This window comes from Centruroides sculpturatus, unplaced genomic scaffold, assembly GCF_000671375.1.
Source record: "Centruroides sculpturatus isolate CEXI.00-Female unplaced genomic scaffold, Cexi_2.0 scaffold262, whole genome shotgun sequence".
NCBI lineage: Eukaryota > Metazoa > Arthropoda > Arachnida > Scorpiones > Buthidae > Centruroides > Centruroides sculpturatus.
Window position 1 is genome coordinate 91,839 of NW_019384536.1, and position 26,729 is coordinate 118,567.

Genomic DNA, 26,729 nt, shown 5'->3' on the forward strand with positions numbered 1-26,729 from the left:
TTAAATATACTCTCTGCGGGATTAATATTTATTATTATGAGTAGACAAAAAGTAATCTGATGATCTTAGGCCTATTAATTTAAGAAATTCGATAGCGTTGTGGGTTAAAGAATTTTTTTAAAAATTGGTTTTGGGAATTGTTTTCTTAATTTTATTATTTTCGGGAGGAACTATTGAACAATTAAAGGAATATTCCAAGAAGAAACAACCAATCAAAATGAAAATGACAGTTCGTAAATTTTTTTTTCGTAAAATTGTGCAACTGAAGAATTTTTCGAAGTTTCCTTCCTAATTGTGCAAAATTCGTGCATCATTCGGCTGAATAAAATGATACAAATTTACAAATTTCATTTCTCCACTCCATTTTGATTCGCGACAGGCAAACGTCCATGCTGCACACCAACTCGGCAGTTGATATGAAACCTGTAAGAACATTACACACTTGTATTTACTACATGAATAAATCGAGGAGGGGGATCGAATTAAGAAAAAATTAGAATTGTTGGAAGTATAATTAGGTCAACCTATGCCCACGACGATCTCCCTCAAGTGGAATTGCTAACGGATAACGATGTGGAAGGGTCGGAAGCTTGCAGTTCCGATAGACCATTGGTGGTACCACCGGACATCTTCGCTCTCATCAACTCGGCATTTCCGCTCATCAAGGGATTGACTAATGTAGGTGGATCCAGAAGACCCAATCCGTTCTCTCGATACCTATATACAAGATTCTCCTACTTACTTTTTGCGTATTTTGCTGTATAAAACAACGAACGATGCACCTACCAGAGGCTCTTCATTTCTTGTCGACGATTCCTCATAATCTGTTTATATTCCGATATTCTCAACTTCTTTCCGTCTACGATGCATGTTCTCTTAGGTCTTGGCCTGTATCTGTAATCGGGGTGTTTCTCCATGTGTAGTTTGCTCAAGCGCGATTGTTCTTCGTAATACGGTTGCTTTTCCGTATTGGACATGGCTTTCCATCTTGCACCTGAACGAAAAATGCTCTTTTTTAACAAATACAACAAGTGAGAGATGCTTCGCCTCCATTACTCACCTAAAATTTTGGATATGTTCGAATTATGCATATCTGGGCACGCTTTCAAGATCTTCCTCCTTTCGTCTTTCGCCCATACCATGAACGCATTCATAGGCCTTTTTATGTGCGGTTTGCCATCGCTGTCCTTTTTAGTTTGTCGAATAATTTTGGCTCCGAGAATTTTACCTGAAAATAAAAAATTTCTCTCTTGACAAATCAATTCTGTTTGGATCTTCATTCAGTTTTACGTTGCAATAGATCACTTAGCGGAAAATGACATTTTTGAAGATTCCGATCTCCATTACACGCTGGAAAAGGCTTCCGAAGTGCCCTAAAACTTCTTAATTTGTAAGAAAATTAAGCGAAATGGATTCTTACTTTGACAATTAATGACATTTTCACTTTTTTTCTCGCTGGTATCGATAGTATCCTTCCGCGTCGTATTCATGTAAACGGTGAAGTCACTGCATTCGTTACCCAAGAGAGGGCGAATTGTATCTTTGTTCGGAGTTACTAGAAAAAATAAAAGATTCGACAGTTATTTTTTAAAGAAAATAATAAAAACAATAAACTCTATTAACGATAATATTCTAACCTGAATGCCCAATAAGATCAGAGGCAGAGAAAGACGTTCTCAAATGAGTTGTTATATGGCTATAATGGGGAGAAGCAGTCATGAACTGTGACGCTACCTGCCAAACAGAATTAGTAAATTGGACAGTAATCCTAAATTAAGAATTGTAGATTAAGTCAACACTTACGGGAAGGGTGGAGGAACCGGAAACGGATTGTATCAAAGCAGTAGGGCACAAGGGTAAGGAAGGCGGTGCAGATTCGTGTCGTAAACTAGTCTGTGGAGAAGGACTGCAACTGGTACTGTAAAATGGATGATGATAGTTAGAAACGGGATGATAGGGAGCACAAAACTTGAATTATTCGAAAATTAAATAACTATTTCGGCCCGTCAGGACGTCGGGGAGAGAAACTATGTCGGATTTCTTTCATCTACTCGATCGGAAACCGGCCCAATCGATTTTTGATGCAAAAATCCTACCCTTTTTTTTCTTATTTCCTCCTCGGCATTTTAAACTGTAAGCTTAGAGGAGAAAGATGATTTATGTGGCGTGCGGAAAGAGGAAAGGCGCCAAACTCGCTTTTTTAAAGCATAAGCATTCGATATGGTGGAAAATTTAAGAAGCCAACCCGACGAGCACGTTTAGACCTACCTGCTACAGTTGCTGCCCATCGACGCACATTTGGGTTTAGATAGATTGAGAGGGGCATCAGATTCCTGTCCGGACACCTGATTTCTGGAAACGCAGTTTGAAGAAGCGTTGAGGGAGGAAGGCGACAAGGAAGTACTAGTGACAGGCAAAACGGGATGTGACATCCACGAGGTCAGAGAGATCTGGATGGAGGAAAAAAAATATATTAAATGTAAGGAGCGGGTGGGGTGGGCGGGAAGAAGGGCCGTCCCGGGATGTAGCCTCGGGCGGACGTTCCTCCCGTTTTCTTTCCAGTGGCGACACGTGCCACTAATTGGCGACTTTACCTCACGTGCGACGAATTAAAAGCTTCACCTGACGGGGCATCGGCGGCTTTCTTGCGGGCGAAAGTAGGAGGGAGCCATGAATATTTGATGCAGAATTAAGGAAGGACAGCGTTTCGTCAACAGTACTGCCGCCTGCTTTAATAACTCTTTTTTAATGGCCGCTCTTCTTCCGCTTTAAAAGCGAAAAAAACTAGCCATAAATTAATAAGAGTAATTTCTTGGGCTGGCAGAATGGGTTCACTTTCCATCCCTACATATTAGGGTCGAGACATTATTTAATTAAAATCGATGATTTGGCAACACGCATATGAACAAATCGTGTTTGGTTTTCAAGGAAAAAAAATATTATATAAAATGACGAAAATGAATAAATANAAATGTATATCGCTATTTTATAATTTTTAAATAGATTTAATCATTAGAAACTTTAAATAAATTATACTTCAATCGATTATAATTTCAATATCGATATTTACTTTAAAAAATCCAAGTTTATCTGCTAGAATTAACTAAAAATTTAAAATATTTTCCTTGAAAAGAAATTAAAAACCTGTCACGGGCGGGCAACGATCACGTGATCCTGAAAAAATCAAAACAGTGATTAAATCAGTGTTTTGTGCTAAACGTTATTAATTTTTAGGTATGAAGCGGAAGAAATGGCAACGAAAGTAGGCCCTCGTCATCTCGCATCCGAGACTATTCCCGACTGGAATATCGTTTTACCCGCATTTACTCATTCTTTACGTCATGGACGGGGCTCCTCCCCATCTCTCCACTTCGCAGAAACCATTTTGTGCCGCTGCAAGCTATCGTGAGACTCGGATTATTGGGCGGAGGAGGGAAGAACCGGACGTCCCGACGTTGCCCGGGGTGAAAATTTCACTCGGGCCAACTAAAGAATGGAAGATGCACGTTTGACTCCAGCCACTTGTTGGCTTACGTAATTGAACGGACCAGCCAGAGGTGGGTCAAAGAGAGGAGAAAGAAGAGGCTTTTACGTATTGTACATCGTAAGGTAACGATGCAAAGTCAATTTGGCGGGATGCGTTGATCTGCAAGCGACTGAAAGGCGGGCAGGGCAGGAGATAAAAGCAAACAGGAATCAAAGGGACTCGAAATCTGCAGCGGGTACAATGAGGACCAGATTTGTTGTTGCTTTTATCATCTATTGTTAGAATGCACTTCATCTGCATGAATTTTTCATGTCTTAATGCAGGCCGATTGAATAATGAACATTTATAACGTACGGTGGAATGGTGCACTCTTAATATTTCATGCTGCCTGCACCGGCTTTTGTTCCAATTCCAGTTGATGCGACATCAAAGATTGAAGTGGGAGCTACCCCACCATTCCTACGTCTCTGATTCAATTTGCCCAGTTCTGTGGCACGGAACGGAGGATGAATTGCAATTATTTCTGGCCCATCGAGGTCCTGATTTACATCTTGCTGATACAACAAAAATGGTGGAGTGTCGGCATTCTTTGAACTTACTCGTCAGTTTTTTTTTTTTTTTGAATCTAGCTTTCCATTTTCTCCCTCCTTTTTCCCGTCTCTCTTTCTCTCTCTCTCTCTCTCTCTTCTCCTTTTCTCTTTCCCGTCCCACCTGGCAGGTACAGGTAAAGAAAAAATTAGCATAAGGCACACAATGGCGCAACTCCCCCCTCTGTGGTAAATCTAATTACTAGTCGCTTTCTGTCTGTTCTTCTGCTTACCGTTGGTGGCGTATCGCCCATGGCTACTGACACGAGTTGCGATGCCAAGTTGGGAGACATCTGTCTCGAGGGCACCGTCGGGGGTAACGGGGGCGCCGATGTCGTCAGTCCGGCCACCGGAGCGGCCGCACTGGCCAGTCCACTGTCGAAAACCGGCATGAACATCAAGCCTTGAGGAGGTATGGTGGACAGGGCAGGAGATAGGGGTTTGCTGGAAGCGGCGATGTAGTGCCCATTCAGGCGATTCTGAAAATAAAAACAATTCTTCTTAATAGGGTAGACAAAGAAGCGAAGGTCCCGCCGCATGGCCAATCGTAGCCGACGTAAGCCGAACGACGCCGTCAGCTATTGGACAAGGCGTAGGCTACTTCAAAGGCGAATCCCGGAAACTTTTCACTATCGACATTTGGTCCGTTGGAGAGCAGCAATTGTCGCTTTCCAACCGGCTCTCGTCGGATACGGACACTAGATGGCGCTTTCGGCTTCGTGAGGTGCGAATGACCAAACCGGAAAATTGCGAAGGGCACAAGGAATAGTTAAAAAAAGTGTTTATTGTGGTGTTGGGCTTACCTGCAGCTCTTGTATTCTATGCTGCTGCTGAGCCAGTTGCTGTTGTTGTTTCTCGATCTGTTCCCGCTGCTTTCTTTGTACGTCCCGATGCTGCGCTTCTTCTTGACAACTCTAAGTAAATAAACAGAGTACAGAGTCAATACTTGCATTGGGATACAATTACTTTGGAGCAGAACGGACATTGGGCGGATTAGAGGGCACCGGCTGCGGATAAAATTCCGATCGTTAAGAAAGGCCGGGAGGCGAGGGGAGGCAGCGAGCGGCCCGCACTCCACCTGGGTTGACAATGCCGTACGCTCGACAATCGCCTTGATGTTGCCGCCGCCATTAGAAAGGCCTCTGCGCCCAGACCTGACGCAGATGACATGGAGAAGGTCCCCGTCTGCATTAGCTCGTCACGTGCGGCAGTCGCGTGGGACCACTCTCTCGCTGCCGTCGACAAAGGTCCGGTGCCTCCCCGGGGAGGCCGCATCGGTGCTTCTATCCTCGACAAACATCATCCGTCCTCCTCCCGACGGACGAGAAACAATTTGGCGGAAAACACGCGCAGAAAGCTTTCAGCTTTGTCTGTTGGCCCGGCGAGGCCGGACCGCAACTGCGCCGGTCCACCGCTGTCTTTAATTAAGCGTCGACGACCCGGGATCGCCAATTAGGTTCAGGTACGCGCCAAAACGCCAGTAGGAGGCCCGCGGCGGGCCGGAAGAAGGCTCGAGTCGCGTTGATCCTCTGCAGCAGATAATTGAATATTTGATTGGGTTGCAGCAAGCCAATTATTCTTAAAATTCGTTTTGCTTTTTTTGCGCAAAAGGGCCGATGCACCCGGTTTTGTTTGGCAAATGAATACTTGATGGAAATCCGGGGAGCTAATACTTTCCCATCAAATATTCATCCGCCGGGGAGTAATTGGGATTGTTCCAAAAAATGTATCCGCACAAATCTTCCCATTAGCGGAGATAAACCCCCTAAAACCCCGTCCCGTAATAAAGCGGTGGTGGGCGTAATGACTGGCCATCATTGTGCGTCACACCCCACCTGTTTACGACTGGAACAATGTGCTAAAAGTGCAGCCACACGTCACGGCCGTAATGTGCGGCGGGCGGCATTTTAATAACCCTTTCGACGTCATAACTGATTAGGACGCGCTACGTAACGTCTTCGGCTAACCCCACGCGTGTCGTAACCCGCGTAGCGCGACGTCATAGTTGTCCCCCGGTGGACTGTCGAATGACAAACCGCTGGCCGGCCCACAATGCATCATATAATACGGAAAAGAAATGGGCCGAAACTAATTGGAGACGAGGCGCTGGTACATTGTAATGATAGTCGTAACACGTCATAAAGCCCAACGCCGGCCGAAGCCGCATTGATCTTCATTACAGGTGCGACTGTCACCGACGGCGCTTCCGTCCCGGATTATCTCCACCTTCGGGGGGTTACGGACCAAGTAATGGCCCGAGACCGCTCTCACTCATGCGCCATTGTCGCGTTTCGGGTGCCGCTTCCTACTGCGCCCCGAGTCAACTTCGCTCGTCCCAACTTCTGTACAGGTGCCGAGCAAAGGCAATGCATTCTAAATTTGCGGGTGCCGCATCCCAAAGTGTTTTACTAGTGTATATATCTCGTGCTAACGTCATTACGAAGAGTGACGTGGTGCTCGAAACCCTAATCCCTACTTTAGTCTAAAAAATGATAATATAATTATCTCTCTAGTGTAGAAATCCCCGAAATAGGGAATATAATTTAAAAATTGAAATTTTTTGCTTAGAAATAGATTCATAAATCCATCAAACAAGAATAAATTTCGGTAACTCCAGCGCTAAATAGCAAAACTGTGGGGATCAATTTAAATTTAGCGCGTGATTAAGACTTCATTGTTACGGATGACGCCGTTTTGGGGGAGATGTTTTAAGTGATGTTACCAAGAATCGAAGGTCCGGCCGGTCGGATGGCCGTTCGCGCCAAAAAATCTTCTTTTCGGTTTTAATTACCCCGGTGGGACTCGGTAAACAATAAAGAGAGTGGCGCAGTGGAGCGAGACAAACTGGAAAAACAAATTGGAGGTAAAAAAGATTGGGAAATGAGGAGAAACAAAGGCAAATTGTTTTTTCATGCAAATGCGAAGGGTTTGAGAAATTAATGAAAAGAATGGCAAGCTCCCTTTTATTATGCTAATGGCCCTGCTGTCATTGGCTGCCGCTTTTTCTCCCAGGACATCTTCCAGCAAAAATTTTCCGACAATCACTTTTTGTTTTTTTCCGCCTCCGCTCAAAGGCTACTTTTTGCCCCCTTTCATAAATCAAGATCCGTTCCCTCTTCCGTTTCCCTTTCCTCTCTTTTCGTTTGTAATACGGGAACGGGACCAGGCACCACGTCCAACTAGAGATGCTTCGTCGAGATGCCCCAGGCCTTAACAATCTCGGATCACAGTCTCGTATTTGGGACCACTGTTGAATGGGGAAGACAGGTTGAAAAGTCGGCAGTGGCATAGAGTAACAAAATAACTGTCGGCATTGGAAGAGGGGAAAAAACAATTCAAAAACTAGGATTTCGGGGTTAGTCATGCCTATAAATTCTTGTGATTAAAACATGCTTCGAATTTCTGATGAACAAAATGTATTGTTGTAAAGAAGATGCAAAATGTTTACACGCTTTAAACTTCGTACAGAACGGTAAATAGAAACTTTCTGGTTGGATTAAATTTGTGGATTCGTTTAGAAAGTGACAAGTAAAACGGCAATCGGCCGATAAACGAGAGCCGGTATCTGACACGAAATCGTCTTCACGTGTTAAAAGTAGAACTACCGGTCAGCGAATACGATCTTACGCCACTCGGTTTCTCCTTTGATAAAAATATCGACTGTCACCGGGAAACCGGGGACAAAAACACGAACCGGATTCACTTTTGGGATTTTTATCTACAGAAAACTCGTTCTTCCGAAAGAAGAAACAATCGGCTGTCACCAAATTGATATATCGAAAGATCGATCTCCCCGATCCCGGGCCGAAGAAAAATCTTTTGTCCACCATAAATAAGTCATCATTCATTCAGCCATTACCATCGCATTTCGGTCCTAAATATTTATCGAACTGGCCGGGTTATTCTTTCGTGCAAACAAAACCTCATCTCGTTTTTTTGTAATACTACAGGCGTATCTTTCGAAAAGAACCCCCTTCGAAAGCTCAGAACACTCGCAAATTACGTCATGTAAATTTTTTTTATCGTGTTAAACTCTACGTTTAAGTATCGAATATGCAAAAGATTGGCCTAAACCCAAATAACGAAATGATTACATTTAATTTAAATTCTAAATTGAATCAGATTCCAAACGTTGGTCTAACTTTATTTGCACTGACCAAATACCGATACCGTCTCGACTGAGCTAATCGCATCTCATAACGTGCCCAATCGCGAGGAAGATGTCAACGGTATCCCATTAAGCAGGCCTACTGAATAAACACGAGAAACGAAATTTGGACGCTACTTCCTTCGGCACGAGCCAACAAAATATTTACATTCTTTGAAAGCAAACTAGAAAAAGAAAATCGCTGGTTTTAAACAGTAGAAAGTCCAACGAGCAATTTAGGATCCTCACCTGAGATTGTTGCCTTTGCTGGAAGAGCAATTGTTCCCTCAATTGTTGCAACTGATTGATCATCTCCGTCAGCCGCTTTTCCTTCTCTCGGAGGCTATCTCCGGCCAGAGCCGTCCGGAAAGGCTCGCTATCTAACAGCATCAGGGGGTGAATGTGGTTCATTTGATTTCCTTCGTTTCCGGGCGCACTAGCCGAAGATAAAACTTGGCTACAAAAACGAAAAATTTATAAGTCCAGTATCGAAAACTTAGGCCAACGAAACTGAAAACAAAAGAAGAATGTAGTTATATAAGATTCCCGGTAGTTAAATCTGTAAACATTGCCAAGTACTAAGAGAATCTACAAATAACTCTTTTCAAATATCTGAAGTAGGCTATCCCTCTTCTGCCAAGAGGGCAGTCACGCTCTTCAACCGAAAACAAACACGAAATTGTTTATTTTATCACTTTTACGTTCATTGTATCAGTTTAAAACAACAGATCACCTAATTGATATACTTATATTGAAAATATTTCATATTTTCACTTTCTAAAATCAAGATTGTCGCTTTTGTAGTTGAGTGTGACTCGGATACAGTTTAAGAATGCGAAACGATCAGCAAAAAAAAAAGCAATTTAAAATATTGTAAAGGAAGAAGAAATTTAAAAAAGGAGTGGGGGACTTACCAGTGTTGATCGGCACTCTCCTGAACGGCCGTGCCATTGTTGAATTTGGAAGTGAGGCGCTTAAGGACATCATCCATGGAACGCTTGCCAGCCCGGATTTCTTGGCGAGGATGGAGGGGATCGGTCGTCAAATTGTGACAACTGTCGGTATCGTATTCGGAATCAGTGGGCAATTCTGGAGGGGGTTTGCTACCACTGTCGGTGGACTCCGCGTCGCATTCCGTCAACAGGTCGTCTTCCTGCAGGAAAGTCTTACTGTCGTCTTCGCTGCTGTCGAATTGGATCTCTAAAGGACCATTCTTCAGTTCGTCGGTCGACAGTTTGGAAGGAGGACTTTTGCGTTTGGAAGACATCCTTCTGATAACATAAGCCAAGATATAAAATTAGATCATTACCCGTTTCGTCGACGAAAAAAACGAATTATAAAAGATTTTAATAATCATCTTTTTATTAATTTAAGTGGTGTTGGCAACATTGCGAGTTTGGTCGTCGATTAAAGTCGACCCGGACCCGGACAGGCCAAACGACAAGCAGTAACTAGATTCGGTAGCGACTAAGACAGGTGATGTAAAGGTGCGACGGCCGCTGCATCTTTTCGATGGGCATACTAATGGCGGGCCACGAAGAGCGTCGGGCCGAGTTAGGTGTCTAGAGTCGAAACGATGTCCAACCGAATACAAACTGGACGGCCATTAGCCGGAGCTGGCAAAAATAACGTGTTGGGATGAAAGAAAGATACGACCGTGCAACGTCCGGAATGCCAATAGCGAAACAAATTGGAGGAGTCAAGCGGCCGGACGTGGAAATGAAAATTTCATACAAAAGAGACGCTTTCTTGCCGCGTCCGCGCGGGTTATTTTCCAGGAGGTGGCGCTGGAGCCAAGTGCACGGCAATTAGTCACTAGGGTGGGGCGGTGCAGTTGTTGACTGCACAGCTCACCTGTCATTTCCGCATCATTAGCAACATTACGAAGCCTGTTTTCGCTTGATGCATTAGGACGCAGGAGGAGAGGAAATAGTTTTATTAAACTAGCACACCACCACCACCTAATGCGTCCACTCGCCCGCTTTCCTTCCCTACATTGTAAGCTAGAGGCGGTAGCGGCGCCCGTTCTGCTTATTGTTTTTTATTTTAATTAAGTAGTAGTCGCACACCCGACGTACCCCGTATCGCTTTGGACCATCTAAGTTTTGGCCATTGTATAAACAAGAAGAGCCTTCCCGATTACAAACTGTGACCATTTATATTACTGAACCCACGATAGCAGTGCTGTGGATTCTTTCCATTGCCCTAAAAATTAGCAATTAAACTACATCCAATATTACGTAGCATCTAAATTAGGATCGCTTCTTAAACACTCTCCGTCTTTTGATTGATTCTAGTCGTGTAAAACGAAGTTTTAAACATAGAAAATCTCACCTCAGCAATTTAAAAAGTGAGGAATGTTTATATTTATACGGTTGTAACGTAGGAACATCCATTATTATTCTAATTTATGAAGCCCTCCGCATTCTCTAACCTGAGGTTCAATGCTGGAAGAGCGATAGAGGACAGTTGACCTCGTCTACCTGTTGCCTTCCCTTGTCAGATTCGAGCCAATGGCGCTTTAAACTGAGGAAAAGTGTAAAAAGGATAGTAGGCCCGCTGTCTGAATTAGATTAATGATGTAATAAACGACTTTTACGCCACTGAAAGAGTTAAGTGGGGTTTTATTAATGACGCAGAGGTAAAGGTAATTGCGAGATGTTTGACGGTGGTTGGCCTGCTACGAAAAACTTTGACTAATTAATTTTATTTAATAATATTTTGAAGAGTCAAGGGCGTTCTTTTACCGGGGTAGTCGGCGGTTCGTCCTGGCATACATCCCGCTCCTAACCTAATTAGGCCCGAACTGGCGTAGTATCGAAGGGAATGTATATCATCGCTTCGAATCGAGGAGGGTGAAGAAGAACACTCGTTTAAAGCGGGACTGCGATCGATGGGCCGCTTCTTGTGTACACCGCAATTTCTAAAATAAATATTAACACAAATTTCAGAAAAGGAAAGGGCCTCCCGCCCACTTAAACCAAGGAGAGGAAAATTTAGATCGTGGATTCTTCCTGCTCCATCTCTTTAAATAGTTTCTCTTCATCATTTCCGAAACTCTTCAACGCCGAAAGGGGTCGAATTATGATTAATATACTTCTTTGTTTCCCATATTTTGCTAAATACATACGAGTTCCGTCTTAGGAAAGTCAAGAACGAGACGGACTTCGGTTCTTAGACAGAGAACTCGAAATTTTCCAGGATGCATTCCCAATCGGGTGGGTCACAAGCAGTGAAAAACGTTCGGCTCTCGGCCGACTGTCGAGATTCGTAATGCACTTTTTTTGAATTTTTATTATTTCGGAAGCACTTAAGGAAGTGGCGCTGTCGGGGGAAGGTGTGTCGTTGGTAGTTGCTTGGCAACGTCACGTGCCCGGTGACGAGAACGAAACGAGAAGTAAAATTGGATTAGCGGGATTGTGATTGGACGACATAAAGCGTCCCTCGCTTTCATTAAAAGGCTCCCTCTCGCAATCTACGGCTTAAATGTGGCCAGTGGTGGCGTAAAGGGCTTCACAGTTAATTAACATTAGATCTTCACTTAATTGCAGTTTTTACGGGTTGTGCTCCTCCCCTCGATCCGGGCCTATAGATAATCCCGACAAGAGAACAACCCTTTTTATCGTAACTCAAATGCTGTAGGCTAACATTCAATTCTTAAGCAGTTGCAGAAGTTTGAGAGATTCAGTCATTACCACTAAAGATATTAGGCCAAATCCTGAATACTACAACAGAAATTTCTCTTCGTATTAAGTAAAATTTCTCTATTTAAAAAAGAAGGAATGATAAAATAAGGCAACTCAATACGTTGGTGATCTGCCAACGGGAATGCCTCCAAGGGGGACTTTCTGTGAGAAACTAGTGAAACTAATACTTAAAAAGGCTTTAGGGACTCTATTTAAGTGTTAGACACGTAAAAAAAATCGTGATAACTCCACGCGGCTAGCCCTTTGGTCAGATGCGAACACATGACCAACTACAAGTGTTCAGTGGTGTTATTGTTATCACTTGGCCACTGATGGACCCTGTTTAATAGGAAATATTAATTTTTATAACAGATGGTGGCCTTCTGACGTTTAAAGACAATTTTATATGAAAGGGGTGATCAAGATAAAGTGTGTTTTTGTAGAGTCCAATTTCAGGTCTCGAACAGTAAGCATCGGAAATGAGGAAATGCATTTAAGTTTCATCCTACAAGTGTAAAAACTCAATAAATTAATGTGTATGCCTGCATCTATGCACATATATAGATATGTATAGCTTGTATAGCCTAATCGGTAGAATTAAAATAAAAGTTATTGCTGTAGAACGGATAATATTGGAAGAAATGAAATATGTACAGTTCATTAAGGATATTCGATCAAAAATTAATTCTATTATTTTGATTGTATCCTGTATCAAAAGAAATCATTGGCAATTTCTCACGAATTACTATCGCTAATTAGAGATTACTTGTTGAGTAAAAAAATTACGGTAAAGGATTAAAATCGAAGACGAAGAAAGGATTTATAAGTTTGTAGAAGAGGCACTTTTCGCAGAAGTAGAAAATCGAGTGAAAGGGGAAGGATTCTTAAGCCGAGGTCCCGGTTTTTCCGCGCGCGTCCATCCATCTGAGAGAAGTAATTTGAGAGTGGCAACTGATTAATGTCACTGGCGTGCAGCAACAGATGGACGGAGCAATGGAGTAAAAAAGATTAATGGATTGTGCACAACGATGTTTCTAATCACACTTGTTTGTCTCCCACCCTCCGTCATTTCGTCACACGCCTCGCCTAACTGCTTAATTAACCCTCAGAGGGTAAAAGAGCCGTTTTTTAAATACGGGGATCAATTATTCAAACGCCAACATCGATGCAGAAGCTAATGTCTTTCGTGTTTAACTACTCCGAATTAAAATTCAGAACATCAATTATTCAATCCAATAATTATTTCGATACTCTTCGGCTCTTTTCTAGTGCCAACCAAATTGACCTTTTTCTCTTACGAAAGAAAACTTCCAGTCATCTGCCGCTTCTTATTCTCTAACTTTCTAAAATTCTTCGCTGGTAATGGTCCACTTTAACCTTCGTTCCGTTCTCTACGAATATTCTAAAGGATGCGTGAAATAATCTTTAGAATACCCACGATCTTCTCAAGTAAAATAAGGTTTTTTTCTTCCATATTCAGATTCTTAAAGCTTCGATTTTTAGAGATTGCTTCGAATTTGTCTTGATCCGAATCCTGTTAGAAAAAGTTAATCGTCCGACCAAAAATTCGGACCTTAATGACCTGATCAATGCAGAAATTAAATAATTGAAAAGGGGATAGCCGGAGGCGAAGATGCGGTTTCGTTTTTGGAAGGAATGACACAGAACAGTGACGATTTTCTCTTACTTACAAATCCATTTCCTGCTCGATACAATGCGGCGGGGGAAGAGCCCATTGTGTGCGGCCAGCGTCAATGTCCCATCCACTCCTAATGGACCCTGGAGGCGATCTGCACTCAAAGCAAACTGCATGCAACTTTCATGGGAGCTAGCTCAAAACTTAACGGTGTCGTCGTCCATTGAACCACAACACTGACGACCGGAATTTGTCTCATCGTGACTCACGTCAGATAAATTAATGATGAGCCTCTTCCCCGGTTCTTAAGAAGAAAAACAACGCTCCGGTTTTGATAATCGGACCCCGTACATCGGCTCGCCAACATAGTGGAATGTACCTGGATTTTTCTAGTTTTACTTCTTTTAAATATTTAAATTACCCAGACGAGAGTTGGACGTCTCTTAAAGGGTTCCAATTTTGAAATATCGACGGATCGTCTGAAAGACAGAAAGAATTCTGTCAATTATCTTCCTTTTCTCTTGTTGAAAAGAGGAAGAAGAGAGAATTCTGATTGATGAAGAATAAAAGGAAGTGGAAAGAGCCGCTATGTACCAAAGGGCCTGGAAGATTCTTGCGCCAGCCACCAGTTTTGTGTGCGCGCGGCGGCATTGACAGAACCAAGACATCACAATGGATTGTGTCAGAAGAGGAGGTGAAAAACAGCGTGGTCGATGGAAGACGTGTCGTCTCCTATTATAGATAGTCAATCAGCCATAGATGGCAATGAGAAGTCCATTACATTCGACGCTGCCGGCGACCAGATCTGACACAAACGTCCGTCATGCTGTACAAACAATCAAAGACAAACACTTCATTCATCGCTGCAGTAATACTCCTACCAAACTTATCGTTTCCACAAGTGTTTCGACTCTTTGATCTCACCGATGCGGCAACTCTGATCTCTGAATGACGACTCCGAATATAAGAGACAAAAAAGCCATTCTCTCGCTTGCAGAGTCGTTTTTAACCCCTTGGTTTCTCTAAACAGTCGCTTCTATGTGTTACGGGGTCAACTTCCAACACGGGATCACCTTTATTTACGAAAATATAAAGAATAAGCTTTTGGTTCCATGCCTTCTGAAAACAAATAGATTTTTTTTCTGCATTACTGAGTGAAAATTTTTCAATGTAGATCGTCTATAGTTTGCTCCACAACAGAGGTAAGTCGGAAGCCCTTAGGTAGCACGAAATGCCGTTTAATACCGGGAAGCGCTCAAGTTTTATTAAATATAGATTTGCCGCGTTGGGTCCCCAAAGAGGGGCTACAAGCGCTACAAAAACACGTGGGTGATTGCGGCTTGTTTCCAATATCGACCAGCATTTCCGCAAGATCCCGACCAGAGGTGCCGAAAACGTCGTCTATCGATGACTTTATTGGCAGGCAAATGCTATTGTCGAAAGAATAATACACGGACGATCTGCGGTCTTTTCTTAATCAGATTATCATAATCTGTTTAGGGTTAATTACAGTAATTTTACCAAATTGTTTTGGTCGGAGCTTTCACCGCAAGGTGCCGTTTTATCAAAGTGTTTCCGGTCTCGTCTGTAAATCGTTAATTTCTTTTTGGAATATTTGAAATTTTTTCTATCGAAGAATTTTTTAATCATTTTCGACGCGGTATTTGAAATTTTAAATATTCGAAAAGTACTAAGTCGATGTGTCCCTAGACACGAATTCCTGTATATAACGGCGTGACGTCATTAGCGGATCGAACGGTATTTATCCTTTAGCGAAACCGTACCTGATTAGAAGCCGTGTAAAGACTGGAGAAAGTTTAGCGCCGATGGGGTCAATTGATCGCAGAGATAACCCTTTTCGGACAGTGACCGGATACGGTGACCGTTGATTACGTCACATCCGATCGGCAGCTCCGCCCGCGCCATCGGAACCGCGACCCGTTACTTATTAAACGTGTCCAGTTCATTAATAAGGGAAGCAAAGGCTTACTTACATCTCTATTAGCATGGAGGAGTCGGAGGAACTCTGCGAACCGAGTGGGACGCCTCTCTACTGTCTGACGGGACGACGTGTCTGACATTCGGGCGACAATAGCGCGTGGCGTCCAATGCCAAGTAGCGACGAGAGCAGCCGACCAATCGGGGCGACCAACCAGGAAGGTTGAAACAAGGAGTCGACCAATCGAAGCGCGGCGAATTGTTTGTGCGCGCAACAATGGGCGGCCGGCAATTGTTAGAGTCAGAGGTGTCCGTGTTGGATGAAATTTTCCAGCGATGTAACGCTTCCGTCTCGTCAGAAATCGGGGACAAGGACTCGACAACAAGAGGGAAACGCCACGTGGACTACAATTAAACTAACACTCATTTAAACATTTCCTTATTGTTTCTTCCCTAAGACATAGCACACAACACAACCAACAGCCGCGAGAAGGGAGTCGTTTAAACGTTTTTAATGCTACTTTTTTAAATGGGATCTAATTAAACCGCTCTTAGATCTATAAAAATTTAAGGGAAAGGTTGTTTAATCGTTTCTACCTTGTTTATTTTCCTACTAAAACAACACAAGGTGTAAGTAACGGATTTAGAAAATCAGGAATAAGCGCTAAGTATCAGAAATATGACAAGAAATAAAGTTATTTCCGGATCCCTGAAAGTGTCGAGGTATTTTGGATGAAGACAATAGCTTGAAAGGATAAAATTAACCCTCTGTAAAAGCGAAAATTAGTATAATACACGTAAGAACGGATGCTTTTAAGCAACCATAGGCCTAATTACCATCAGTTATAAGTAGAACGACAAACAGAATTAAATTTAAATTATTTCATTCTGCAGTAATAAGTTTTAAGATAACTTTAAGAAGAATTTTAAGCCCTATATAAATTACCAAATTGCTTACTTAAGCTTACATCTGGCGAGTCGATTATGATCCATTTGCATAATCGAACGGATCCCCTTGCCTACTAAAATAGGCGTAGAAAAAGGGTAATTAATAGTGTTCGAGTCGTGTATATTGTTTTATTTTCTTAATATTTTTGATAATTAATCTAAGCGTAATTAAAATTAACTTATAAAATATTTAGTTTTAAAAAAACCGAAATATTTTTATATTTAAATGGAATCTGAATAAGAGAATGGGAGTATAATAATGAAAGGATGATTTGCCTTCGGATGGTTTTAGAGAACGAATAGGAAAAACTCAGAATAAGAAATAAGAGGTAAGAAGTTTACAGAGAGAGGATGTTGCCAGGGTTAAAAGTGGCAGGCAGCGTCTAGGCGATAAATTTCGTAACTCATAATTACGGCGGAGGAGGAAGTAGCCGCTAACAAACACACCTATGGAATGGATTTGGAACGAGCCAGTTGTGCCTATCCGGCTTTCTTCCGCTCTTTTTCGGTGGTGGAAGTGGCCGAATCGCAGATTTATCGACGGCTGTAACAGGAAAATAATACTAAAGCGGAGTATATGCAAAATCTTTTTCTGTTTTTCTCGAAAGTCGGAACCAATCAGGATGGCAGAATACTTTGAGAAAAGTAAAATATTTCATAAAGATGCTAAGTGCTCGGAGTTTAGGAGACACGGAACCCAACATCAATACGGAAGCGATGCAAATAGTGGATTTTTCAGAACGATATACGATTGAAAGTTGGCATTTTTTAGTGGAAGTGCAGGAGCGGAGAGATGGATGCTTCCTCTCCTCCACTCGCCTCGCCCGTTACCAGTTCCGTTGTCATCGTTTCTATTTAAATAAGGACAATGGCTGACCATTGGGGAGTGATTTTTCCACTTTCCATCTTGTTATTAGTCATAATCGGAGCGAGTAAAAGTGGAGGGGAGATGATGCGGTGGGCGTTGGCGCCGATCCCAATTGTGTGGCGGCCCTTCTGGCCAGATCGATGGCAACTTCAGTAATTAATTCCGTCCCTTTTCTTCACCTGTTCCCGAGCCTCTCGGCATCGTTATACTCCGGATCTTATGAAGGAAGTCACGAAACGACACTCGACATTCTCTAGAATACAAATTCCTCCAGGTTTTTTTTTGTATGATTGTTTCCGACGATATATAATTTGAATGAAGATTTATATCGGTCTGGATGTTTTATAACGTTAGTTAAAATGCGGTAAGATACGCAACCCTTCTAGAAACACAAAAATGAAGATGGGAAGCGGCCACTCGTAAAGTTATCGCAGGAAAGAGAAACTTGGCCAATTAAAACAGGGAAAAGAAATCTTTACTTTCGACCATATCCGCCATCGATTGAGGTAATTCAAACAACGACTCAATGTTTTATCCATTGACCAGTTTATCTCGGCAAATAATTAGCGTTGCTTGTGGTCGTCGAGAGGTCCTAGGCTGCTTCAAGTATCGCTAACTAGCTGCTGAAGTAGAGGACAGAGAAAAATGTAGCTCCTTCAGAGTCCGATGCGTGCACTAAACAAAGCAAAACGTCGTTGCCACTACAATTCAAACCGACTCGTTGCCTGGATAATACCGGGTCCAACTACATTGTGCTGATAAAGAAACCAATTTCGATTCGAATTAGTCGCGATTTTTGCTTCTCTTCCATTTTTAAACACTATGTTTGGAAATTTTACCATTACTACTATCTGTTTATGCTCTGTCTTATACTATTATGAATTCTTACACATCAAACGTGGTTTTAAAAAGATATTTAATAGGGTGTTTTTAGAAAAAAATGTAAAATTTCCAATCGTTTTAGTTTGAAAGATATGCTTATATGCTTGTATTTGAGATGAATAATTATAAAAGAAGACCAAACAGTTTTAAGAAATGTGTAAAACTTCTTAAAGTGAATTTTCTTCAACCCTACTTCATATGTGTGAATATATTGGATAAATTACATTTATGAAATTATCATCTCTAATTAAACATTAATTAAAATAGATACATTGTCTTCATTCTTTAAACATTTCATTTGCTTAAAGAATGAAGAACTCGTTGTACAGTACAGTACGTTACGACGATAAATTTGAGTTTTTGTTGTGTAAAATAGGCTACATTAAACTTGAAGGAAAAAACATTAGAAGATAGATTTAAAGAATTTTTTTTTGCTTCATTTTTCTAAGAAAGTGGTTCAAAAGTTCGAAAAACACGACAAAAATTGAGCTCTTATTTGTCGGTAAATGTGTAACTTTTATCAGGAAAAAAATGGAAGTCTTGATCAAAGAAGATGGTGTTTATTGTTTCCTATAAATGCTTAGAAAATGGATCGGGAGAGGAAAACGAGTAGGCCTACATAATAGAAATTGTTTAAAAGTTTTGCCATCTTCGTCGTCGGTCTTCCAAATTGGCTGAGATGGTTGGATCTAATGAATAGACAGATCTATCTTTTGGCTTAAAACGACACATTTGCTGGAAACAGAAGCCATATTAGAAGCTCTTGTGAAAGGTAGAAGTACAGGTCCCAAAGGAACAAAAGTAACCAGTAGGCGAGGCACGTCATCCAATAAACTAACCCGCTTCATTTCATTGCTGTTGGTCAGCCGCCTTTCAATTTTGACAACTTGTCACCAAAATAAACGAGGGGAGATCTCTATCAAGCAATCCGCAGAGGGTTTATGAAGATAGAGTCGTAGAAAAACAAAGTTATGCTAAATTCGATCTAAATAGGAGCGCCAAACGCAGATTGGAGTAGCCTATTACCCGTTACTCCTTACCTGAGTTAGATAGTAAAATTTACATTATTATACTTACGATAATTTATCGGGCCTATGAATTTTTAGATATTCTTCAATGCTTTTGAGTAGTAAATGTTAATTTCAGACTTATTCGAAGTGTTCCGATATTAAAGTTTTTATATATTACACCTGAACTTTTTTTGCTTTGGCACGACAAACGAAAAGGATATGATGTATAAAATAATGTTATAATTTAGATACTATACATCGAGAACGAGTCGAATTTTGAAGAGAAAATAATTGTATTTTTCTCTTCCAATTAAAAATTTTACATTAGCCAACCCCCTCGTTAATTATCGCTAATATGAATAGTCATAAATAGCTAGCCATTCAGTTTATAACTTTATAATAATCGTCCAGAATTGCTGGACGATTCTTCCTGATCAAGTGCAATTGAATTTTTTTCTTTATCTTCATCTAAAGTGCGAATAATTTATTTTTTCCTGATTGATCTAAAGTAGGAAGAACTATATACTATCCGTAATTCTAGATACTCTTGATTTAAAGTAAGGAATCGTGTCCCCTTTAAATGAGATTAATTATAGATTTATTTCATTGTGTTTTCTATAAGTAAAGCCATATCAATGGATAATATTTATTATAGAAGGTATCAAGACTAAAAGAAACGATGCCAAGCAGAATTTTCAACCGAGCGAAGAAAAGTGGTAAGCGTTTCGGTCGCCGATTCCGAATTGACAACCGAAATTAATAAAAGGTAGTGGTCCGCAAAGGCCCCTACGCGTAGAAGAAACAAAACAGAAAAAAAAAGAAAAAAAACGAAGATATCAGTGTGATGATTTCCGCCATTAAAGCGCCAACCATCAGCATCACTTGGCTAAACAAGATAATTTGCGTGACTAACGCCGGCGTGGTGCTCGTCACGCTTTCAGGTGTGAAATACAACAACCTGAAAAACCCATCCACTTTTGACTCGGGTCGTTTGTCAGGACTTGACTAATCATCGGCACACAAACAGGACACGTAAATAAACGGAGGGGGCGTCGACTTCGATTGCCTCTTTATTTCATCCCAAACGATCTTTTTTCATCTCTGGTTTCTTTTCCGGAGCTAAACTCCCTAATAAATGGATGTAAGTGGATGTAATTATTATCCATTATTCCGTCCGTAGAGAGGAAGGGAGGTCGAATCTACGTGTCTCGTGATGTCACGTCTTAGGAGTGCGACATCACGAGGTTATGTCATTCGGCGAATAGAACGTGTCCATGATAAAAAGGTTACATGGTTGCTAAATGGACTTTTTTCGCTTTACTGCGTGTCTGCTTCTTTGATATATTGACGCCTTCCCCTTTTCGTAATTAGCGGAGCAAGTGCAATTCTCCAGGCGCAGAATGGATACGAATGGCCTTAATTGCCCCGCCTTTCTTTCCCTCTATAACTCATTTCCTGCAAAACAAAGTCACTGGGCTCCACACCGCCGGCATCTTACTAATTTCCTTTTTCTAACGAAGAATTACTTGTAAAGACACTCGAAATTTCGGGAGTCGACAAATGTCTTTCTGCAATCCCTAAACTTTCAACAACGTGCCTCAAAATTGGACTTTCTTACAATAAGCCAGCAACGTAATTATAGCTACAAGTAACTTATTAAACAAGTTTCCAAATAATTTCCAATTTTCGACGTTTGAGATACTTGAAGGAGTTTGAAAAGTGGCGAAAATCGGAAATAAAATAATGTTTAACTGGATTTAATCAGGATTAAAAGAAAATTGCGCAAACGTAACTATTAGATTTGAGAGATTCTCAACAATCTTTTTAGGATTAAAAACGTATGTGAAACATTTGAGAGTATCGAAAAACAAGAATTAATTAAATCTGCGATAAGTTTAACCGGATTAGAAAAACATTGAGTGATAATAAAACTCTTCAGCTGTTAATTTGTGAAGTTAAAACTCACTTAAAATAATTTTATAAGTATTAGATACTATCTATTTACAGAAGCCTATCTATTATTGGAGGATTTTATAGCCATTGAAGCCTTTGGATACCTGAAAGAGGGACTAGCCACGATATCCAAGTGTCATATTAAATGTTCAGTACAGTACAGTACATGTCAATAAAGGTTTGTATTTAGATAAATTATACTTTCGAATCATCAAAATATTCAAGAAAATTCTCAAAATATCGAAAGAAAAGAGGGGAGAAATGGAATTTAATCGGTTAGGACCGATAGAAAACTGATTAAAACAAGAATCCAATAAGCCGAATGAAAACAGCTAAAAGTGAATTTCTAATGGATAAGAGATAACATTAAGGATTAATTGAATTCGTCGTTAATACGATCCAATTCTTTCAGCGACAAAAATCGGCAGGATGAATTTCACTAGACTAAATTGAGAAGAAGCGGTTTGGTTGGAGAGCCGCAGCAGCATTAATTATCCGAAATTCACTTTATTAAATTGAGGGAGAAGCTGCTTTTGGTAAATTGTTAGGTAGGTCCAGACACCATCAACTCCGTCCTAACCCCGAAATCTTTTTGGCTGAATTAATCTGGTAGAGTAAACGGTTCCTAATCGTTCGCTGGTGAACAGCTGGATCACCATGTTATTATCTGGTCGTTAAGAAAGTCGTTAACGATCTGTCGAGATGGAACTCTTTCACTTCGCAGAAGCAACTTTCTACAACTTGGTCCGATCGAACCAACCGGACTCGATGAGTATCGCCAGTTATCCTCGTTTTGACGTTTGTCTATGAATGTTTCATTCGAGCTGACCTACCAGACATTCTTTCGTGTCATTTCCCTTTTCAATGCTAAGCTGATTTAGAATCTGAAACTTATCTACACTAAAATTGAGTAAAGAAACACTTGAATGCGAACAGGGATCATCGATAATGAGTCCGAATTCGAGTATCTTGCGTCTGGTAGACGAGGAAAATGTTTTCTTAAAGACACGCAACGATAAAAGAAGAGAAAGATTGACTTGTCCGTTTAATACTGTTGTATCGACCATTCATTTGCCATCCCATTTCGTTAGTTGTACAGTTGGTGTGTGACAAGCCGCATCCTCAGATGAGTTGGCAGAAAAATTGACCGAGTTGGGAGCGAGGTGTGACAGAGAAGAATGGACAGGCGCAGCCTGGGTGGACGGATGCAGCATCAATCGTCTGGACGCCAGTCCGATGCGACATAGGTCAGCGAGTTGCGCTTGCCTTTTTGATGCAATGCAGCCCTTATCTGACTTTCTCTCTGCGACAGATTGAGTTCGAAACAACTGTTTTTTTCCCTCAAAAAAACCCTATCAAACTCACTTCTAATTTACTCAATCCTTCTGACTTTAACACACTCTTATTTACTCAAAAAGCGAATAAAATCAACAAGATTATAGGAAATTTCTTTTAAATACCCTACCGCAGATATCTTTTACATGTATCATACATTTAGAAAAAATAAAACAAAAAAAAAGAAACAAATTCACATTAATGTTGATTTTATAAGAAAACATAAACAAAACACGAATAATTAATTAAGATATAATTTATTTATTGAAGATTGCTAATAGAATTTCTCTGAACGGAGAATGTTTAAGTTACAAACCATAAAAATAATTTTTTTCCTTACGATTTACCATTAACATTATCTTTAAGAATATAATGTCGGTCATAAATGACCGATGTTATATTCTTAAAGAAGTTTTATTTATGTATAGATGGAGAGAATTCGCTTTATTTAATCTTTCACGAGTCTATTTCTCACGATACTTGCGCGTTATATGTACTTCCCTCTCCAATCCATCTTCCAGTTCCGATGACGATATGCCGATTGGTAAACAGGTTTCGAGTGTATAATGTATCATTTTATTATTGATTTTTTATTTATTTAATAAGGAAATTACATAATCGCGTGCATTTTTCAGGAGCTTTCGATTAAGGTAGTCAATAACGCACGTTTTAAAATTAATTAACATAATCAGAAATGTTTTCAAAAAGCGAGGAGTGCGACAATCGATGCCGATCGTCGCCATTTAGGTTACGATGCAGCAAGGAGAGTTTAGGTTTTTGGGGGCCGATCATCCGATCCAATCCTGTAACTCGTTGGATATGAAGAAAAAAGTTTCCGATGTAACCCCGTACAGCGTTGGTAAGAAGGACCTATAAAACGGACGGCGCCGTTTGCATAATTCAGACCATTTCAGAAGCCGCTCGCTAAATATTGCAATTCAAAGTGGACGTGATTGAACGTGTGGCGGCGTGACAGAGCCAAGCAGCAGATCAAGCATCGGCTGGATATTTGATAGATTTGTCAATAATTTGTAAGCGCCGGGAGTAAAGAAGAGCGCGAATGAAGAAGAAGTCGGCTAAGAAAAACACGCAACTAAATTTATTAGCCAATCAGCCAGAAATGTATTTGGTTCTGGTAACTGTGCGCCTGAAAATTTAAACAGCCGGCGTTGGGCTCATCCTGCCAGTCCAAGCACGTGCCATCTACCGCCCCACATCTATGCCCGGCATAATTGATGCCTGGGTCAGTCGACGTCCGAGTCCCAAGACGTATTATTTAATTTTCCGCCACAATGACACTTGTGAGAGCGACATCAATCGACACACTAGCGAGCCCTAGGGAACGCGGCGACATCTGGATGGCGGTGCTGCAGCACACCTTGCGGCCCTACGGGGAACCGGGCCCATAAATAGTCAATAGTTGCGGCTTTGATCTGCCTCCCGCCAGGAATTGTTGCGCCGCGCTCTCCGTCTCTCCCCATCGTGATTTACATCTTGAGCCGGTCGCGTCGAGCTAGAATTAGCTTCTGACGATATTTCGGTCTCCCGCAGTTAGATAGCTACTCGCTTCCGGACCGGCGCCGCCCCTTCGACTGGACAGGGCCTATATAATAACTCTGACACCGATAGAATACAATTAGCAATGCAGTTGAACTAACGGCTTCCGACAAATTAGCTTATCTGCTGGAGTGTAGTGGGCAAAGTGGACTCTGAATTGGTTCTAGCCTACTCTACAGTCAGTTGAAAACGAGACATTTCCGATAAAGGTCCCATTTCTAATTATAGAGCTCGATAACGCTTTGAATTTTAAATTCGGACGGAAGGAAAAGCGTACAGTACAGATTCGAACTCAGTAATGAAAGAATTATATATTGCAACTTCTTTTTCTTTATATTTAGTCTCTATTCTAACTTTCTTTCCTCTTCTAAATCTTACTCTTATTACATTTCTAAATCCATAACAAGAGAACCATAAAAACTCTTAACGAGAGAATTTTGTATCGCATTACATTACAATCCATAACAAGAGAATTCTACATCGCAAGCTCCCTTTTCCTTTCTCTATTTCAATTTCCCTTTTCTTTCATATCGCAACCTGCTTCTTGTTATGGGTTCAAAACCCATGACGAGAATTATATGTCGCAAAACATAAATAACCCATAACAAGCCAATTCCATCTTGCAACATTTCTTTCTTATTTTTATATTACAACAATACTTTCATTATAGTTTAAAATCCATAACAAGGAAATTTTATGTTTCCTGTCTCTTATCTGTAACAAATTTGTTCCTTTACTGGAATTCTCAATTGACCATCTCGTGGTTTTGCATGCAATGTAAGTTGCATCTCATAAAAAGATCCAATTCAATAGGATATGCATTCACATGCTAGCATTCCTATTTTAACCATTTCTACACTAATCGAAGGCTGAAAACTACATAGGGTCGGTCGTCCCAGTATAGCGGCAAGCAGTATCTCAATATTTTTAGCATTAGATAAATGTTTATCATTCGGAAAGAGAATGATAGGCATTAGATTAGCATAGAAAGCTAAGAATAGCATTTGGAAAAAGTTGGGAGGAGCGGATCGGACCGTGTTGCCTTTAAACAAGCAACATGAAAACTCCATACCGAGGCGAGAGTGGCGCGATGCCATCATAGTCGGAGCGGGATTGTGACAGGCAGAAGCTATTTCCAGCTGCCAGTCTTCATTTGCTTGGACGTCGCCGTCGGCTTTGACCCGGCGCGTCAAACCACCGCAACATGGAATTGGCATCGTACATTAAATGATTCCTAATTAGGGAATAGCCCCAGGCCAGCACAATACTCCTTCATTGTTCTAATTCCTTCTCCCCGCTAAAGTTACTTCTTTTCGATTACAAAATGGCATCGGTATAACACCCGTACGGGCCCGCACGAGTCCACTTAGATCCGTTTGTTTGGTGCCAAATGGAGTTATGTGATAACCTCTTCAACACCATCCGAGTAAAGTTCTCTCGGGCTCATACGGGCTAAACTCCTGTACCAATCTTTATTGCGGTTAAGAGTCATCGAGAATGATATTAAAGTTGGCAACACTTTTATGATAGCAAGATGAAGGAATTCCCTTGTGTTATGAATGTTAGCTAGTTAAACATCTGTGTAGATTCCGGCAGTCAAAATTGTCGTAGAAAGCAACAGTAACGAGGACTGACACACGGCGGCAGCTTGACAGTCCTCCTCCGTTTCAGTTAGTTAAGTTGCAAAATCTGCCTACTCTAATAGCACCGGTGGCACCGATAGACATACCACATATACGACCCTAAACCTCGCTCCACTTACAGTAAAGGGAGAGAGAGATTTGGGAGGTGCAGGTAGAACGGTACCACTTTAGGCCCATGGGCAGCTGTGGTTAGGAAAGGAGCGGGCCCGGCCAAAGCGACAAAGCAAATTAGAGGGAGTCGGTTTCAATTAGATTAAGTTGGCAGATGGAAAAAAGGAGGAAAAAAAAGAAGAGCGTCTTTCGGCGAGGTAAAACAAACGTTGATTTGAAAGACAATTAATGAACCGTCGAAGGCTCGGTTCAATGACAGAAGAGAGAAGAGAGGCTCAGTCGCCAGAATAAATATTTAATGAATGATGCCTGCATTTTCCATTCTTATCAATTATATTAATGTGAATACGCTCTAAAGGGGGCCCTCACCTGTTAAAACTCGACGTATTCTGCAGCAACTGGCCATTACAAAGTCCCCTCCTTGTAAGTATGCCTTGTTATGGGCTCTTTCAACTTTGCCGAAGCCCGGAGAATGGACGGTTTTCAAATGACGACTGAATGCTGCTCTTCCTAATGATACGCCACTGCATTAAGTCGTTCAATGGCCAAGAATATATTAAAGGAAAGCTTACTTCTTGCAGCAACAAGCCCTTTTATCGAGACGCAATACCTGTCATCCAGGTTAACAATGTATCGATAAAGGACGTTGTTTCCCGTCTTATTATATTTGTCTACTCGTGCTGGCCCGCCTTGCTACCGATTTTAGACCCTCCAAATCCTCTTCGGGTGTTAAACGCCACCGAACAGTGGCGCCATCTATCCAGCGTTTATCTCACTAATTACCAAAAGCTGGAGCAATTTCGAAACCGATTCTCAAACTCCCGTTCGGTTCGATATTCGAACGGGGTTTCGGCAGTGCCCCTAGTACTTGCTCTTTCCGTTCTCTCCAACTTTCTTTCTTCTTTAGATAGTGTTTTCCCCCGTTATACCTGCAAAACTGC

At 41.3% G+C, this 26,729-nt stretch overlaps 1 protein-coding gene across 6 annotated transcripts; it reads right to left on the reverse strand.

Moving 5' to 3' along the window:
• Nucleotides 1-137: 137 nt before the first annotated feature.
• On the reverse strand, nt 138-26,462 carry LOC111623243 (transcription factor Sox-6-like). 6 transcript variants are annotated; one of them, XM_023365741.1, is made up of 13 exons: nt 26,158-26,462; nt 9,136-9,489; nt 8,471-8,678; nt 4,878-4,988; nt 4,308-4,553; nt 2,269-2,450; nt 1,804-1,918; nt 1,638-1,734; nt 1,421-1,555; nt 1,061-1,228; nt 787-994; nt 525-717; nt 138-423 (listed from the first exon to the last, which is right to left on the reverse strand). In XM_023365741.1, the coding sequence occupies exons 2-12, from the start codon at nt 9,486-9,488 to the stop codon at nt 546-548; spliced, it is 1,995 nt and encodes a 664-aa protein (XP_023221509.1). In that variant the 5' UTR covers nt 9,489; nt 26,158-26,462; the 3' UTR covers nt 138-423; nt 525-545. The 6 variants fall into 6 exon arrangements, 5 of the variants coding, with proteins under 5 accessions (XP_023221509.1, XP_023221506.1, XP_023221505.1 ...); XM_023365738.1 differs by lacking the exon at nt 26,158-26,462 and adding an exon at nt 15,538-16,603; XM_023365737.1 differs by lacking the exon at nt 26,158-26,462 and adding an exon at nt 15,538-16,603 and having other exon boundaries at nt 9,136-9,492.
• Nucleotides 26,463-26,729: the final 267 nt, after the last annotated feature.

Bases quoted from the DNA above. Each gene is read 5' to 3' on its own strand.
- LOC111623243 (XM_023365736.1), bottom strand. From the start codon at position 13,719: ATGCAGTTTGCTTTGAGTGCAGATCGCCTCCAGGGTCCATTAGGAGTG. The intron at 4,554-4,877 runs GTAAGCCCAACA...TTTTATTTTCAG, and splicing joins ATAGAATACAAGAGCTGCAG to AATCGCCTGAATGGGCACTA. The intron at 1,735-1,803 runs GTAAGTGTTGAC...TCTGTTTGGCAG, and splicing joins CCGGTTCCTCCACCCTTCCC to GTAGCGTCACAGTTCATGAC.